This window comes from Physeter macrocephalus, chromosome 19, assembly GCF_002837175.3.
Source record: "Physeter macrocephalus isolate SW-GA chromosome 19, ASM283717v5, whole genome shotgun sequence".
Lineage (NCBI taxonomy): Eukaryota > Metazoa > Chordata > Mammalia > Artiodactyla > Physeteridae > Physeter > Physeter macrocephalus.
Genome location: NC_041232.1, coordinates 79,862,422 through 79,881,938, shown reverse-complemented (window position 1 = coordinate 79,881,938; position 19,517 = coordinate 79,862,422). Strand labels below are relative to the sequence as shown.

At 34.9% G+C, this 19,517-nt stretch overlaps 1 protein-coding gene across 1 annotated transcript in view; it reads right to left on the bottom strand.

Annotated features, from left to right (window-relative positions):
* Positions 1-17,883, bottom strand: part of CCDC102B (coiled-coil domain containing 102B) — a 179,388-nt gene extending 161,505 nt beyond the window's left edge. The window contains exons 1-3 of the mRNA XM_024133904.1: positions 17,278-17,883; positions 15,875-16,095; positions 7,015-7,123 (exon numbers count right to left, since the gene is read on the bottom strand). Of these exons, the coding sequence (XP_023989672.1) occupies positions 7,015-7,123; positions 15,875-16,095; positions 17,278-17,883 (936 nt within the window). The remainder of the gene's footprint in view (positions 1-7,014; positions 7,124-15,874; positions 16,096-17,277) is intronic.
* Between the last annotated feature and the right edge of the window lie 1,634 nt (positions 17,884-19,517).

The window sequence follows — 19,517 nt, the reverse complement described above, 5'->3', positions numbered from 1 at the left end:
ACCCGTGTCCCCTGCATCGGCAGGCGGACTCTCAACCACTGCGCCACCAGGGAAGCCCTGTGCTCAATTTTTTGTATATCATTTATACCTCAGTAAAGTTAAACAAAATCATTAGAAACACTTGGAACGCCCCACCTCCAAAGAAAAAAAAAAAATGTCACCCTCTAAACCCCCCGCTATCATGTACTCCTAACTCCAGTGTCCTTGTCTTTAAACTATATATTTGAAAAAATAAAAAGGGACGATTATAGAGTTACAAAATATACATAATGTATATGAAAAGAATGAACAATTTTTAATTAATTGTTCCAGATCTTTTATATCATAGAGAATTTTTAAATGGCATGCTATACATTCCTGTTTTATGGCTTATTCTTTCACTCAGGTGTATACAATCAACACCTTTGGTGTCAGTACATGGCAGGGCTAAGATGAGCAGAGTGCCTTGATTCAATCTCCTTTTCAACATGAAAACTGCTCCTGCAGGTAAAAATCCTCATGCAATTTACTAAAAGGAAGATCCTTATCTTCAGAATGGTCTTAACTGAATATCCCTGCATAGGGATTTCTTATAGGAAAAGATAAAACCAGAATCTTTGGATTTATGAGGCATGCATCACTGGAAAGTGTCCTGTCAGCTGGAATAGAAAATAAAGATGTTTTGCAGACTGAATGTTCCTCTCTACGTGAGGCCATTGTCACTGTGTCATTCCTTTAGGGACCTTATCTTTTACTTCTTTTCAACCTACTTTTAACATCATTCTCAAACTATTAATTTGTATAGATTAATTAAGTATTAGCTGACTCCTTTGTACTGTATTTTAAAATATAAAATAGTGTTGGTTAACTTAAACAGATGCTAAAACATCTGATTTCAACATATCTTTTCCTTTATCATTCCATGTTTCTACAAGTAAAGTAGATTCTGAAGAGCCTAATTTTCTTTCATAATACTTACAATAGCCTTAGAGTTAAGGAAGTCATCTCGGTGTTCTGAGGGTTACCTTGGCGATGTCTATGAATTACCCACTAGTAGTTCAATTAATTCTGACTTATGTAATTTAGTGCTTACATTATTCTTAATTACGTTTGTTTAAAAAGGTCTTGAAGGCACTTGTATGAGCAAAGTGGTGTCCCATAGGCTTCATTGTTCTTATACATTTATAGAATTCTAATATGGTATTTTATCAGCCTCACTCTTTGTCCTGATAAGCTAATTTACATCTGGCAAAGAACAAGCTAAACAGATTTTCATGATGGATAGGATGTTAGGGGCGAAGGTTCACTCCAGTGCCCTAGAAAATCTAATATCTTCAGGGATGTAGAGCAGTAGTCTCATCAGGTAATAAAAGACTTGACATGTACACACTGCTTTATTTAAAATAAAATGCCTATCCATGAAAAAAAATTAAAAAGAAATAACTAGCAAAACAGAAAAAAAAGACAAAGCTAGGATCTCAACTAATCTCCTTACACTATACCCATAGCCACCATTCAGGAATACAAGCATATAGAGCTAGGTAAAAAAGCTTTGGTCATCACAAATCATAACCACGTTTGATCTGCACTGCATAGAGGGAAATGAATAAAGCAGACGTGACATATATTATCATGAAATTCAGAGTTCAGTGGGAAAGGCAAACAGAAAGTAAACAAAAAAATAATTGCAGTTGATAAGGTCTTTTAAAAATCTTGTACATTTCTCTGAGGGAAAATAGTTAAGGAAGTTTTTTCGGGAATAAAACCATTCCTTTTTATAAGGTGACATGTAAACTGAAGTTAATGGCAAGATGTGACTGGTGGATGGGAGGTGAAAGGGTTGTTGTGTGACTGTTTCGATGAAAAAAAAAAAACAGCCTGAAACAGAAAATATAACCATAAACACAAACACACACACACACATAGATGGCAATGAGTACTCGCCTGTGAATAAGTGAAACAATGTACAGCACTCCTGGCCGGGTCCGTACAAACTGTCCTCACGTGACCCCCACCCCCATTCTCTCCTGTGTCTAATCGCTGGTCTGATGCAGAGGGTCCAGCTACATGACCTCTGAGAGCTCAGGGCACAGCGGAGTCATTGACAGAAGGAGAAGGCTGGACTCCAAACACAGGTAGGGAATGGATATGCGTCAAAAATAGTTCACTGCTGGGTACTGTCTGCTGGAATTTGGGGCATTGCCTTTTAGAGCAGTTGGGGTGGAAAGAGGGGTATTATTATCGGGCACCCACTAAACTGTCAACATCAGGTGGCTTAGCCAGCTGGACCTGGATTGCGGGAAGTCACTGACGTGTTTTTTTTTTTTTTTGTGGTACGCGGGCCTCCCTGTGCTGCGGCCTCTCCCGTTGCGGAGCACAGGCTCCGGACGCGCAGGCTCAGCGGCCATGGCTCACGGGCCCAGCCGCTCCGCGGCATGTGGGATCCTCCCGGACCGGGGCGCGAACCCAGTTCCCCTGCATCGGCAGGCGGACGCGCAACCACTGTGCCACCAGGGAAGCCCCACTGATGTGTTTTAATGATCCAGTTTACGTCTTGAGAACTATCACCCTGCTTGCTGGGTGGACAAATGAATAGGTCAACAGTCCTGGGCAAGGGACCTAGAGGAGAGGGCAGAGTAGGAGACAGGATGGCTTCGCCTGGGTGAGGGAAGGGTAGGAGCTACAATGTGGAGTTAGAATTGACAAGATACATTCATGTTCTGGGTCATTTCTAGGGAGTATTTCCTTTAAGCCACAAAAATAGCAATATGAGACAGCTTTGAAATTAGCTTCGAGCTAACAACTGTACTCATACTCTACCATATACCTATTTCAATTAAGTATCTTCAAGGACCCTCTCTTTATGTGGGCAGAGTAGCTCCCACATGACACAACCTTTTTTAAAGTGAAGTATAGTATTTATACTATAGAATTATAAATTCTATAACTATAACTATAAATTCTATAACTATAAAATTCAGTATAGAATTTTAGCTACAGATAACTCATAATTCTAACCTTCTATTTCCCTCAAATTAGAAAGGTGATTTGAGGTGTTTCAGATAAGGCTTCAATGTCAGCTATTAGTACCATAATGAGGCCCCAAGAAGCCTGTGTCTCCCTAAGTACTTAATGCAGATATTTATAAAATATTTGTAAAGGAACACTGTAAATTATAAACTACTAGAAATGTTGCTATTATCACAAAAAGATAAAAGATTTCTAAATAAAATCCTTAAAAAGATACCAGGCAAAAACACAAAATTTTCAAAGAAAGATTAAAAAGTTACAATTTCATTTTTTTAGCTTGAGACCAATTTTAAAATGCTAGCAGTTTTCTCCACATATGGTAAAAAAAATCTTCCATTATGAAAAGAATCAGTCATTTATTGTTAAAGCAAGGTACCATACTTACTTGTAATCAATGTTACTTATCTGAATATTTGATTCTCTAGATCATGAGATTTCATAAAAATTGTCATTACAGCACTCTTGGAATTCATAATCTAATTCCAAATCAATATTTACAGACGTGCAGAGGAAAAGCTGATTAAGTATTAGATTCAGCATGGGAACAGCATTTTGAATATAACCATCTCTGCTGCTCATCGTCTTGGTTGCATTTTAAAACCTATTCGATTTTACAATTAAATTCTCACATTTACTCTTCTCTAAATGTCAGTAATTTAAGAAAGATCTCCCTCTAAAGCACACCAGACTTCCAAATACATTTTTTAAAATTCTGATCTATTAAGCACATCTGTTTCCAGGTCTAAAAATTGCTAAATTTTCCAGCAGCCAGTTTTTAGTCAGGCATGTATTTGTTTGTAAGTTTCATGCATCTCAAAAAGAATTACATGGTATTCAAAATTTTTCATAGATGAGGAGCTACAGTGAAAGAAAAGGTCATTTATCAGAATTGTTGAGAAGTGGAATAAGAAAGGAGAATTCATATGAAGGTCCAGAGGATGTATCATAATAACTTTTTCTGATTGTCAATCAACTTATGGGAATTTAAAATATTTTACACTTTAACTACTGTACAATGACCTTTCTAAATGTACCGTAAGATTATTGTTCTCTTATAATCTATTATAAAACAATTAAACAAAGAATATATTAAAAATTATGTGACTAAGTATTTTTATTTATTGTCTAAAATTTTTTTTAAATATTCCATAATGTTTTACAAAAATAACTTAAATATATGTGTATGACTTCCAAAGGCTCTATGAATATCATAAACCCCCTTTAGGAAGTGGAAAGAAATATTTTTTAAAAATAATCCCATATAAATAATTCAAGCAGGGCTTCCCTGGTGGCACAGTGGTTGAGAGTCCGCCTGCTGATGCAGGGGACGTGGGTTGGTGCCCCGGTCTGGGAGGATCCCACATGCCGCGGAGCGGCTGGACCCGTGAGCCACGGCCGCCGAGCCTGCGCGTCCGGAGCCTGTGCTCCGCAACGGGAGGGGCCACAGCGGTGAGAGGCACGCGTACCGCCAAAAAAAAAAAAAAAAAAAAAAAAAATTCAAACAATATTTTTAAAATCTCTGTTAAATTAACTTTCCATAATCTACATTAAAAACTCTTTCCTTCATTCATTGTCACTTTTCTTCATTGTTCAAAGTTGTAGTTCAACTAACTGAAACATGCATTCAAAAGTTTAAATATTTAAACAAATTTTCTGTAACAATTTTGAAGCTTCCTTTGTTCCAAAAGTCCTATCATTTTATCTAGTAGAAGGGTCACATATGTATTAATATATACTTCTGTATGGGCGTCAAAATATAGACCCAACTTACACTGTAAAATGCTATGTTGATTTTATTTTTTCTCATCTATAAAGCTTTCTTAAGCAATTTAAAGTAGACGTTTTCCAATTTGATACCCCAAAATATCATCTTTGAATAGAAAACATTAAACATTTTAAAATATACATATCGTTTTGTAAACCAACTGAAAACCATGACTTTTTTCAAAAACAGCTGCTTTGGAAATGTTAAATTGATGTTATCAAGTCTGCACTGCCCATTAGTGGCAAGAGATTGTAAATGCATGATTTTAATTAAATTGAAGACCAGTTCTATCTTAAATATTAGTTTTCTCAATCAAATTTAAAACTCGAGGGGGCTTCCCTGGTGGCACAGTGGTTGAGAGTTCTAAGCATAAGACGGTTTTTGTGTTTTGAGATATTGCTCCTGTAGAACATTAATTTACTGTCAGTGCTCACACCCAGAGACCACGTTCAGTTAGGTGCCTGTGAATATAAATACGATGAATCCATCACACATGCATGTGTGGGTACACGCATACACTACATACATGCCCACAGTTTAAGTTGGAAACAAAAACACTCTGACAATATAACATGAATCTATAAAGCAGAAATAAACTTTATCTAGCTTGTTAGCTTTAAATTACCCCTCATTGAGAAATGTTCCCAAACTAACCTTCTGTGGTTCTCACTGAAATTACCTTTTGTTAATAAATGATTTTTAGGCAGGAGATATTTGTTTAAGGGTATTAGGAAACTCTCCCTCTTTTCATTTACCGTCTTTGTTTCTTGTATGTTTTCAATGTAGAGGTAATTTTTCAATTCTAGCTATGGGATGGAGAGAATATAAGGCGAAAGGAGAGGGGAAGCAGCTCCCTTTGAGCAATTCTCAACAGTTTCCTAAAGCTGAGGAACAGCTTCTTGTTTTTTGGCCTGTGCTGTGGGCCATGCAGGATCTTAGTTCCCGGACCAGGGATCAAACCCGTGTCCCTGCAGTGTAAGCGTGGAGTCTTAACCACTCGACTGCCAGGGAAGTCCCCTCCCCCCTTTTTGGAAAATATTCTTTTATTTTTATTTTATTTATTTATTTTTTTTGGCTGTGCCACATGGCATGCAAGATCTTAGTTCTTCAACCAGGGATCCAACCCGTGTCTCCTGCAGTGGAAGCACAGAGTCTTAACCACTGGACTGCCAGGGAAGTCCCTCCCTCTTTTCAAATCTCAGTGGTCCGCAGGGTTGACATAGTCGACTAGTTCTGAACCTCTGCATGATGATTACTATGCTCTATGAACATCAGGATGCCTGCATGTGACCCATAAATAAGGCAAGTGCTCGCAACTAAGGTTCTTGAGTATTCCCTCATGGGATTTCAGCAAACTTGAGTCAATGACTCTACACTTTATCACTTGCTGGAAACAAAGCTGAAACAACATTCGTATGGAATTTCATAAACAAAGAGGAATACTGCTTCCCACTTTTTAAACAACTGATGGAAGAGTGCTTTAGATTAAGGCCTGATTACATAACTGATTTCGATATGCAGCTTCTTTCGACAGCTGTCAAACATGTACAGTTTGTATGTGTGTATATATATATATGTATGTAGATAGCACACAGATGAACTAAATGCTAACTCATTGGAGAGCATTTAGTTTGTCATTATTTTTGCTCAGTATTTCTCTTTGATTTGCTTTGCTCATTATTCTATCCCACATACTTACCTAGCATAGTGCTTTAGTACACAAAATACACACAATTAATATTATTTAAATAATGAATATTAATAAATCATGGAAAGTGTTCATGACAGCATTTTATTGATGAAAATGCAAAGGAAATGTATAAAGGCTAACGGCTGATTCTGAGTAACTATAATGCCAATATGAAAAGAACCTAAATACACTTAAGATAAATTAATATTTTCAGAATGCTTTATAAAAGAGTAAGATAAAGTTGTTTATTATAGATGTTATGATATGATGGCATCTTAGGCTGTCTGTCCCCTCACATGTGCCTGGAATGGATAGTTAATTGTGTCATGTGGTTGACCATTAAAAATATGTGTTATTTAGAACAAGATTTCTTATGGCTTGAGTTTGACTGAGTCCACTATCAATATGTGAGTTCAAATATTCCTTTTATAGAGGGAATTCAATCTTTCAACGTCCTTTCCTCTTGTCTACTCAGTCTTCTCCCCACCAGGTTACACATTGGAACAGAGAAAACAGTCAGTTGCTTCCTTTCCATCATACGTCTCCCTACCTCTTTCAGACGTTTTGTCTTTGATTCTTTCAGTTCTTCATACTTCCATTTCCACACAGACAAAGCTGACTCCAGCCGTTCTATTTCTTTTTCCAAAGATAAGCGTATTCTAATTAGAGAATTAAAAGCAAAATAGACTTACAATTTTAAAATAATTTTAGGAATGCATTCAATTTTAGATTTTCTATTTTCCTATTTTTTTATATTTGTATACGATCATTGTCATGACAGAAAACTTTTTTCAGCTTATTAAATATTAAAAATATTGAATAAAAGTTGGTTTACAGTAGTTTAAACACATTTAATTCGGCTTTGCCAGTATTAAAATAATTGACTTTCTGCCTGCTGTCTCCTGCATTATTCATTCATTTCTTTCAATGCTTCTTATTCATATTGTTTCCTTACATGGGAGGATATATATATATATGTTTCTAATTTTAACATGGTTTTTATCCAACTTCATATCATGACTGTATATGAATGAAGAATTCTTTGTTACGACAGAGAATACCAAGGAGCCCACATAACCATTTAAGAAATCAGTCATTTATTGGAGATATAAAAATACTTTTTAAATATCTGCAATTCTGTTTTAATAAAGCAGTTTCACTGGGATCTTTATTTAAATTATTTAAAATAATTGCAATTAATTTCTCTGTTTGTAGAATAAGTGACAGAACTTGGATGAAAATCTTTAATCCTTTAATATCTCATCACTGATTTTTTTTCCCATGCCCACACGTCTATTAGAGTGAGTCACTGAAAAATAATTGTTTATTTCTGGTGGTAATTAGCATATATTGACCTTTGCAAATGGTCAGTCCTCATCTGTGTGGTAGATTATTGTTAAAAATACTCATTCTCTTTCCTCTCCTTCCATGAACAGAGTTGCTTTCCCCATCCCTGGATTCTAGGCTTTGACAATGGGATATTATCCGATGTGACAGATTACAGAAATTTGAAAAGAATTTGTGTGGTTAGGCTTCTTTTATCCCTCAGCCGTCACTGTGAAAAGAGTTTCCCCCGGGAACTGCTGTCCCCAAATAAACATATGAAGCAGATCTGAGCTCAACCTTACCAAGGAGCCAATCCCAGCTGGTCCAGTGGAGGTCAGCTGACCTTGCATCCACCCAGGCAGAATACTTTGTTGTCTTAAGCTACTGAATTATTATTATTATTTTATGCAGCAAAAGATAGCTGATACAGGGAATGATACTTAAAAGGAGATGCTGCAACAACAAAAATGAAAAATATGTAGACCTAATTTAGGGGTCAGATGGTGGACAGGGGCTGGAAAGAAAACATAACAAGCTAGAAAAATAGTGATACATGTTATTTAGTGGTGAAACACAAGATGAAATTGTCACTTGCTGTGCCTTGGAAATAGAAAATGTGCCTGACATTACCAATGGGAAGCTATTGGGCACGATGTGGCCAAAGACTTAAAAAGTGTTTGTGTAACTGGGCTTACTCACTTATATTTTGGCCATTACTATGAGAAAGACATACCTGTGCAGGCCCACTGCTCCCAGGGGAAGATAAGAGCCATGAATCACAACTGAGTTTTCCCTGCAGAGCCCTGTCCAGATTAACCAACCTCTAGTGGCTCACAGACTCCAACTAAATAAATTCTGATTGTTACTTGCCTCTAAGATTCTGTAGTTGTTAGTTACAGTCTTACTGTATTTATAATTAGCTAATACACACACGGACCTATTTCAGTGATAATGCTGCTAGAAAGATCTTGGAACATATTCACAGAGCTAGAATATGCATCCAGAATCAAAATTGAACGCCATTTCCATATTTATAAGAAATATGAATCTTCTAGGTAGCAATAGTATGAAAATAATTCAAAATACAATTAGGCCATACATATATTAGTTTAATCCAATCAATGGATAAGCAGCCCATTAAGGAGTTACATAATAATATTTGCATGAATCAAGCCATAAAATTGAAAGAGGATAATAAAAGAATTTGTTACAGCTTAACTTCACCTCAAAAGACTTGAGTTGCAAAAGACACCAGCACTATTTATAGGACTATAATTTGGAATCCCTGATTAACACAGTACATGTATTACAATGAACAAAGAAAAAGGCTCAATAGGTTCTTCAGAACACTCCTACGGATGTCCACAGGTCCAGATTAACAACCGCAGCCAAAAATTCTGATAGATAAGTAAATTTAGCCAGCTGATGACACCCCAGTTGCTTACCATGATACGATTTTTGCTCTTAGTGACTGTGTTTGAGATTTTAAGCATAGGATTAAATATAGAAATTGGGAACAAATTGCCAAATAGTAACATTTTGTGTTAAATATAGAAAAAATACATAAAAGCCATTGTATATTAAAATATGTTACGTATTTTGCATTCAGGTTTTAAAGTTTTGGATAGTAAGGTATTTTTGAATATTTAAAAGAAATTGAGTATTGACTTTTAACCTGTAAATTTAAGTTGAAAAATATAATAAAATTGTATTGTTTGTGACTTCATTGAAATACTTAAGAATCACCATATTTATAATTTTTTATTAGAATTACATGAGTAGAACATGACAATGTTTTCATCAGTGAAAGGAATATCTTAAATTAATAAAATAATTTTATTAAAAGATATTGATCAAATACATTTGTGTAATGAAGTATACACTGAGAAAATTTTCTCAAAATTAATTTTGAGAATTATTTATAAATAGATTAATATAAAAATTATACTTGAAAATTTGAGAAAAGTCTACATTTTTAAATTTACAAATTCAAAATTATACATGTTAAAAAATCAGTGTCAGCTTTTAACATTACACTCTAATAAATCAAATGATAATGTTAGCTTAAAAACTCATATTAACATAAAAATGATTTATAATTACTGTAGAATAAATGTTGATCCTCGAAATTGTCATCAGAATTACTGGGGCAACTATGCCCTCAGGGGTTTTATAAGAAATTCAAGAAGAACATTGCAAATTATATTAAACTTTTAGTTACATATAAGTATAGATATAGTCTAAAGATATAATTATATGTAGATTACATCTAGACCAAGTATTCAAGGCCAGCTCATGAAATGAAAATAATTTTGAAAAGCATATTAAAATGAATAGTTAACCATTTGTATTCTTTATTTAAGGCAGATTAGTCACATTTAAAGTATAGCATTATTTCTCTCTTTAAGTTTGCATCTTAAATAAAATAACTGATATTTATTAGTTTAGTGAAAGAAAATTATGTATTTCATTCTGTAAAATGGTACAATTTAGAGAAGTGAGAGAACAGGCAATTCATAAAAATTTATTTAATAGCAATGTGATGCTTGGGTGTTTTTCAGCATAGCTTTATAAAAAGAAATTGTGACTATTTGTTTCAAGCATTAGGACATAAGGACTGTGCACACGTAAATTTATGCAGCAGAGGGCACTCTTTAAATCCTTAATTTTCTGGCCTAATCAATTTATTCTACATTTTAGAGAGATTTTCAAAATTAATTATACTTACATTTATAATTGAAATTTAAACTATCATTGTATTGTTTGAACTACAAACAGGCAAAAAAAACCCCCTAATTTACTCTAAAGGATATTGCATATTTTATGCACAGATTCTTTAAAAAAAATTACTAAGACAAAGCCCAGAAAAGATATAGTATTTTAATATGATGATATAAACTTTTAAAAATCAGATTGCTAAAATGTATAATATTTGCAGGATCTAAAAAGTAGTATATGAACCAAAATGATTTTTATGAAAAGATATGATTATATTTCTATGCAATCTTTTGATACTTTGTTAATCATCCCATAATGATCCCATAATAAATGGGCATAAATTTTAAACATCTAGATAGGAAGATTAATCAAAATTTTTTCAGAGATAAAAATTCCTACACATTACTATCTGGTCATAAATATTAATTATTTTTGAACTGTGTGAAATTTCATTGTAAACTATCTAGTCAGTATTTTCTTAGAGGTCTATTAATGTCAAATTTTTTTGCCAGACAAAAATAATTAATTTGTAATAACATCTAGATATCCATTTTTTCATTAGTCTAAAATTTAAAGTTAGTATTAAGTGATGAATAATAAAATTTTTTACAAGTATACTTTTAATAAGCAACCTATTTATCATTTCATGATTTCACTATTTATAACTACATATTTCAGCAGTAACATCTTTCAATATCTGTCATTTTCATCACCTTTCAGCATTTTCAGCAAATAGCCGAAGCCATATATAGTTAATTTAATTAGAAAAGAGATGACTTTAAAGAATACTGTTAAGCTCAGAGACACCCAGGAGGACCAGAGACTGAGGCTTGGACAAGGCTATGCAGCCAGGAACAAGACCCGTCTCATGTCACAGAACCGGCCCAATGAAGACCCCACTGCCTGTTGCCTGTACACTCTCCTGATATCAATTATGTGTCCAACAAACAAATAAACTCAAAATAGCTAATTTAAATAGAAAGAGACATTAATAGCACAAAGAATCTCTGGGAGAGCCAGTGAAGAAAATTGGGAACCTGCAGTCAGAAATACCAAAGATAAAGCCATAGAAATCTTCCCATCAGCACTTTCTTGGGGCCACCATTTAGGTACAGACATCACAGCATGACCTCAACATCCCCTCAACTGGAGTCATGGGATGATGTCACCAGAGACTTGAGGCTGCTGCTGCCTCTGAAAACAAGATGTAGCTACTGCCACTGCCTTCTCCCCTCACCAGGATGGATGCTGGTGCTCTCATCTTCTTGGAGGATTAATTTACGCTAAAACAACTAGGTGGCTACATTTGAAGAGCTGTTCCTATGTTAACCGTCTGCACCCTAACAGCAAAGGAGACTGAGGTAGAGAATTACTAGCGCTTTTATTGTCTACACAGAGAGATAGACTCTCTCATTAGGTACAGGACTGCCCAAACACAAACATACTTTAGAGTAAAAAAGAAATTGTAAAAATACACAAAAATTAACTTGAAATGGATTAAAGACCTTAATTTAAGATCTGAAATGTAAAACACCTGGAAGAAAACATAAGGGGAAAGCTCCTGAATATTAGTATTGGCAAAGATTATTTTGATTCTACATCAAAAGCACAGGTACCAAAAAAGCAAAAATAAATAAGTGGGACTATAGCAAACTAAAAAGCTTCTGCACAGCAAAAGAAACAATTAACAAAATGAAAAGATAACCTATGGAATGGAGGAATTATTTGCACACCACACTGGGGTTAATATCCAAAATATATAAAAGGAACTCATACAACTCAATAGCAAAAAAAAAAAAAAAAAAGATGAATGTACAGCATTATGACTATAGTGAACAACATGGTACTGTATACTTGAAATTTGCTAAGAGAGTAGCTCATAAGTGTTCTTACCACACACAGAAATAATAACTATGTGAAGTGATGCGTGTGTTAATTAGCTTGATTATGGTAATCATTTCCAAGTATGTATATGCATCAAAACATCATGTTGTATACCTTAAATATATACAAATTATATTTGTCAGTTATAAGCTTACTGTATATCCCATTAGTAACAGTGAATAAACAAGTAAAGTAGATCTGACTTTCTATTCTTTAACAATATTACATTAAATAATATTAACCAGACTTGCATGCAATTTTTTCATTGTCTTGAGGAATATTCACAACCATATATATAGATCTCTTTCTCATGCTAAACATTGCAGCATTTTCAGTTGGCTGTACTATCTCACCAAGATTTAAAATCTCATTTTAGTGAGAGAGAGAGGGAATATATGGGAACACTCTATAATATCTGCTCAATTTTCTGTAAACTTAAAATTGCTCTAAAAAATAAAGTCTATTAATTAAAAATAAATAAATAAATAAAATCTCATTTTATTGAGAAAAAAACATAACATTTAATGAACCAAAGAGAAATAATTGAAGCATACTGCTCTTCTTATATAGAAAACAAATGAAGAAAATAAAATTGAAAGGGAGATTAAAGCTCACATTAATTGACAGAAAGCTAACATTTTGTAAGGGATGCAGGTGCCATCTGCAGTTTAACTTTAGAACTAATTCTAAAGGCTAAAACAGCACATCAAAATATTTTACCTCATCATCTCTCTTACTTAAGACGTAATATTGCCAAAGTTCCTCTTCCTAAATGTTTAGGTACACCTAGCTCTATACCAGGGTCAGTTTTCCTGCCCTCATCTCAAATTTTCTACCTGGGAAGGTCGTTTTTTTTAAGAGATCAGAAATATACAAATTCTCAGTACACGAGCAGATTGCAGACACTGGCTAATTATTCATCAAACTTAACAGTATGAATAATACAAATAATAGATAAACTTTAGTGTTTTAGATGAGGGGGTTCTAGTCAGTCAATGGTGGAAATGATTCCCTGAGTTCTCTAGGTTGATTCCTGTGCTCTAGTCAAGAGAAGTTTCCCACTAGCTGGGAACATAGAAAAAATTACATTCACATCTTCTCAACTCCAGCCACCCACTCACTGAGATTCCAGGAGGAAGAATTTAAAAGATTAGACAGATTTATAGTAAAAGTATATACTGTATCCTTGGGAAACATTCTCTTGTGATAGAAAAAAAAGCTTTGCCATGGCCTCATGTGGATTGCAAGCTAATGTTAATTCATGGACATATACCCATGGGACTGCTTCTTAAAGAGGAGAGTGAGAAAGCAAAATGGAATCAAAGGCCCCGTTTCCCCCTTATTCTTCAGCCTGTCTTTTGTTTATATGCTGAATTTGCTGAGAACTGGGGGATTTACTTAATACTATGGGGATTGTTCATTTATTCCAAGGAAGTCAGATATATATGTACATGTACATGTGTACAAGTGAGAGTGTAAAGACACACGTGTATCATTAAAACTGGTACCTTTGGGAGTTTACATGCAGGAAACAGCATTTTCACATTGCTCCTATTATGTTATGTAGGTGAAGTAGCATTGTGAGTAGGTTGGAGAGAAGTCTATAACCACTAACTAAAAAGTTAAATCCTTCAAGAAATGAAGCCCAGAGGTTAGAACTTGACTGAGACCTGTAGTTCCAGAGTAAATTAATTGTTAATATGGATGCAGGCATTCAATTTTATTCTCTTTTCTACTAATGTTGATTGCCTCTGTTAGGAATTTACACTTGATGGTAGAATAATAAATATTTATTCTCTACACAGATACTTGTATTACCACAATCTGTGCATGGGGTGAGGGATAGGCAAAGAATCTGAAAAAGGGAATTAGTGGTAGGAATAAATTTCAGACGGACTTGTGGCTGACAGAAAAGGATTGGCAGATAAAGAGCTTATAGTACTGGTGAAAGGTTTGTGTGCATACTTACTACTGTTTCAATCCATGTAAACCAGGGAAATTAAAACCATTATATAATATATAATTATATTCATACTTAGTGATAATATACATCACTCCCGGTTTTTTTTTTTATTCTGCCCATTCAGAGTCTTATAACTAAAGAGATGGAAAAATAATTATTTTCAGATTTGGGGAACACATTTTTAAGTACATCAGATATTCCACTTATTAGTTTCTAGGGTGACCATGAGGGAACAACAACAAAAAAACCCATATTGAGTAATTCATATTAGTGGCCACTTTCCCAGACATTGTGTTTGATCCTCATAAGAATCCAGTGAAGAGGGCAGAAGTGATGCTATGTCACTTTTAAAGCCAGGTCATTAAAATACCATTTATTTCTCTCTGTGCTTGTCAGATGTTCACTTTCAACCAAGTCATTATACCGTGAGTTAGCCAACTGGCCACACAGATAGGCTATATACAGATGTTCCAACTGAGATCTCAGATGAGAAAAAAGATCAGCTGCCAGATATGGGAGTAAGTGAGACTTCAGATAATTCTACACCGTCCCCCGCACCTAAAGTCACCCTCAGCCTTTGAGCCATCCCAGCTGAGGTCACATGTAGCAAGAGATGAGCTGTCCATATAAATCCATGTTCAGGATTCATTAACAGAATACATGGTGATTGTTGTCTTGATAATAATCATCATTTGCAAAGTTGTTATGAAACAATAGATCATTGGAACACAGATATCACTATCCATATTTTTACAAAGTTGACAATAGCACACCCTTTACTAACCCAATATCATATAGCTAGAGTATGTCAGAACCAAGATGAATGTCCAGGTGATTTAATCAAGTCTAATGCTCCTTCCTCTATACTATAAATGGTCAATGAATAAAGCATCTTTTTCTGCAATCAGTACCTTACAAAATTGTGAGTTTTCCCTTATGAGTATTAACATATCTAGTCATTTTTATTGACTCACTGAAATCTATGAATGCTGTAAAAGTTAGATAATACACAGGTTATTTTAATCATAAACATTAATAATTCAAATATAATAAAGGTGAATCTACCAGAGAAGATGAGAACAAGGTTATGATAAAAAAGTGATAAAAATGAACCTGTTATAACTTACTTTTCAAAATTCAAACAATGAATATAAAATTCAAACTCATTTTTTAAATATTAGTACTTATGACTAGTCATAGGTAAAATACATTAGCAGATGGCTAGTTTAAGAGACTTAACAATTTTAAGAAGTTTGAGGGGCTTCCCTGGTGGCGCAGTGGTTGAGAGTCCGCCTGCCGATGCAGGGGACACGGGTTCGTGCCCCGGTCCGGGAAGATCCCACGTGCCGCGGAGCGGCTGGGCCCGTGAGCCGTGGCCGCTGAGCCTGCGCGTCCGGAGCCTGTGCTCCGCAACGGGAGAGGCCGCAACAGTGAGAGGCCCGCGTACCACAAAAAAAAAAAAAAAAAAAAGAAGTTTGAGAAACAGACTTGGTTAAGGAAGACAATGATTAGTACTTACTTTCTTTCTTTCCATAACATTTTTTGGAACTCATCCAAATGCACCTGCAAAGCTGAAATTTCAGGAACTCCATTCTCCAGAGGCAGATTTATTGCCTGCAGTCTTAATCCAGGTCTCACTGTACAGTTTTCAGAACCACCATTCTTGAATAAATCAGGACAATCTAGATTGAGTTTCACCTCTTCATTTAATTTTAATGGGTCAATAATCAAACCTTCTTCCTGAAAGAAAAAAAAAATACAAAACAATTATTATTGTTGAATTTTAAAATCCAGCGTAGAAAAATCATGAAGAAAACATTTTTGAAAGGAAATAAAATGTTATGATTCAGCATCAAATTCATATTTTCATTTATTTATCATTCTCTAATAGTGTTATATGGACAAACTTTAACTTATATATTTTTAGGCTTTTTTTTCCTTTCAATGTTCTACCATATTCTAATAAAATAAGTTTCCCCACAGTCTTTTAAAATTTTCCATTTACAGTGGAATATGTTATATCTAACATACACTCCATACATCATGAAAAGCTTAACATTTTATATGGAATTATAGAAAAGCAAGATATTAATTGATTTTATGTTTTTAGAGATGGAATTAAATAGAAAGGGGTAATAATATAAAGAGTAAATAATACAAACTATTTAAAAAGATAACATGAATTCCTAAAGTTTCCCAAAGTATGTTCCGTGAGTTGTTAATAATATTTACCAGATTAAAAAATATATATGGGGGGTGGCTCATCAATAGATAAGTGTATGAACTGCTAGATTAAAGTTTACAAATTTTTGTTATGTGCAGAATTCTCAGAAATTTCAAGATTCCAAATATACCAAGAAATTCCAAAAGTGGGTAGTGTGAAGTATTCCCTAAAGGTATTTCCCTATGGTACCCATTTTACAGGAATTAATTGTGAGGTACAGCACAGGGAACTATAGTCAATATCCTGTAATGGAAAATAATATGAAAAACAATATATTTATACGTATAACTGAATCACTTTGCCATACAGTAGAAATTAACACAACATTGTAAATCAACTCTACCTCAATAAAATAAATTTAAAAAAAAAAAGAAGAGGAGGAAATTTGGACACAGACACACACAGAGAAAAGGTGATGTGAAGACACAGGGAGAAGACCGCCATCTATAAGCCAAGGAGGAAGGCCTCAGCAGAAACCAGCCCTGCTGACACCTGGATCTCAGACTTCTAGCCTCTAGAACGGTGAGAAAATAAATTTCTGTCGCTAAAGCCACTCAGTCTGGGGTACTTAGTTCTGGCAGCCTAAACAAACAAATACAGTCACCACTGGTTTTGCCATTTTCTCTTCCCTCCCCATTACTATATACAGCATTCAAATATGCACATAACCTCTAGATTCCTCTGGATTTTTTTCTGACCTTACTATTTATGTTCTCCTTGGTAGGATATTCTCTCTTTCCCAAGCACTCTCTGATGGACTCAGACGTTTTGGAACCAATTTGAAAGGGGTCTCTCTGTGCATAGGACACTTCTGTGAAACTAGGAAGCTTCCGGTCCTGGGTGACTCTAGCTTCCAAGGCCTCTTTTTGATGTGACAAACTTTGCTTCTTTTTCAAGGCACTCAATTCCTTCATGGTCATCTCTAATTTTATTCTGAGTTGTCTTCCTTCCTCCCTGGCGCTGTTCCTTTCAGCTCGAACTTTACTCCACTTTTCTCTCCAGTTGGCCGTGCAGTCTGACCACCATCGCATGGTCTTCTCCATCTGAGCGGCTCTGGCCTTGGCCTCCTCCAGTTCCCGCAGGCGAAGTTCTTCACAAATGCCCCAGTCGTTGATGTTGCAGGAATAAGCATGGGAGCTGAGAGCGGCATGAGATTGCAGAGTATGAAGGGGCAAACAGGAGCTACGGGTGTCCCTGCGGGATGAGGCAGGTGCCCCCAGGTCACACGGTGGTTTAACTGATGATTGCTGCATCTGGAAGATTTGTGTTTCTTCAATTAACCGATGAATGGAATCTAAATTCATATTTATCTTTTCAGGCCTAAGAAAAGACAGAGAACATAATTGCATTTGAATTTCCTCTGCAATTATAAGAGCAAGACCGACATTTAAAACAGAAAGTGATAAAAACAATGCATCTTCTCAACATTGCATATTTTTCTTCCCACTGTAAAAATAGAGAGGAATTTATGCATTTGTAATTATCCTCAAAGAAACAGAAATCACTCACATTTAATTTTGCCAAACGAATACAAATAAATATATAAAGATGCAACTGGGCATAGCACAGGACGTGATTTTAACAAATCCGATTCTTTTCACATAATATTTATTGTAACACATATTGTCCATTAACTGCTCAATGGTTCCCTTTTCCCCTGCTAACTAAAACACAATTTGTTCAGGTGGAAGGCAGAAGCTGTTGATCTCTGCAAGGATAAGCCCCTATTCCAATCCCAGGGGCTAAATCCTGAGTGGTCTAAATCTTCCATGACACCCCCCATTTAATTCACCATTCACTGGTCTTAAAGCAGCATATGACCTGGTTCTGGCTGATGAGATGTGAGGGGAAGTCTGCTAGAAAAGTTTCCCGTCTAGAAAAATGTGAAAACATCAAAATGAGAAACACTTTTTCCTCTGCTTTCTTCCTCCTTGAACAAAGACATGATTCTGGAAGAAGGTAAGTGTAACAGCCACCCTGTAACGTTAAAAATGGTGCAACAGATGGATGAAAAGAGCTTGATGTAACAATGGAGCTGCAGCATGAAACAAAGAATCCATACCTCTGGTTTCCTTGCTATGTGAGAATGATTAGCTATATTTATTTAAGCTATGATTGTTGAGTTTTCTGTTACTTGGAGTCAAAATGACATCTAACTGATACATGAATTAATTTCCTACTATGGTTAATATTATGATAAGTTCAAAAAATAAAATATGAATAGGACATGGTCTTTGTCCTTAAAGATTTTATAGTCCAGTAGATGAGACAAGCACATAAAATTTAAAATACATAATATGCCTATAAAAATACATTTACTTAATCAAATTTTTTTAGCATTGTATTATGTGTCAAATCAATGTTAGCTTCCTAGGGTATGTACATGGTACTCTAGGGAGAACTGCTAAAGAAGTGATGAGCTGTTTTCTAGAAATTAAGAGGCTTCACAGACAACACTGAACAAAGTCTCAGTAATTTCAAAGCTTTAAAAAGGAATTTAAAACAGCTTTCCATATAAATAGCAAAGACAAATTAATTGGTAAATGCAAACCTTTCTTATCAGTATGTACACCCATTACTTTATTCAATATAGCAACATAACCACATTGAGGATTTAGCAAGTGGAACATTTTCTTTAAAATAAATGCTTAAATCATGCAGGCTAATCTAAAACTAATAAAGTCCCGTGGTTGTATAAGATTACCCATTTTTATTATCAAAGAAGATTTTCTGGTGTAAATAAGCTTAGATAACATTTTGTATTCATGACATTAACTACTCCCTGTTTTTCATTTCCTCTTATACAGTTACAGATCATAAACTGTCTTTTTATGAACCATCTATTTAATCAACTGAAGGGGTTTCATGATACCAATTAAGTTACAAAATAAACTTCCATTCACTGAAAGCGAGACCATATAATATGAAGTGCATATCA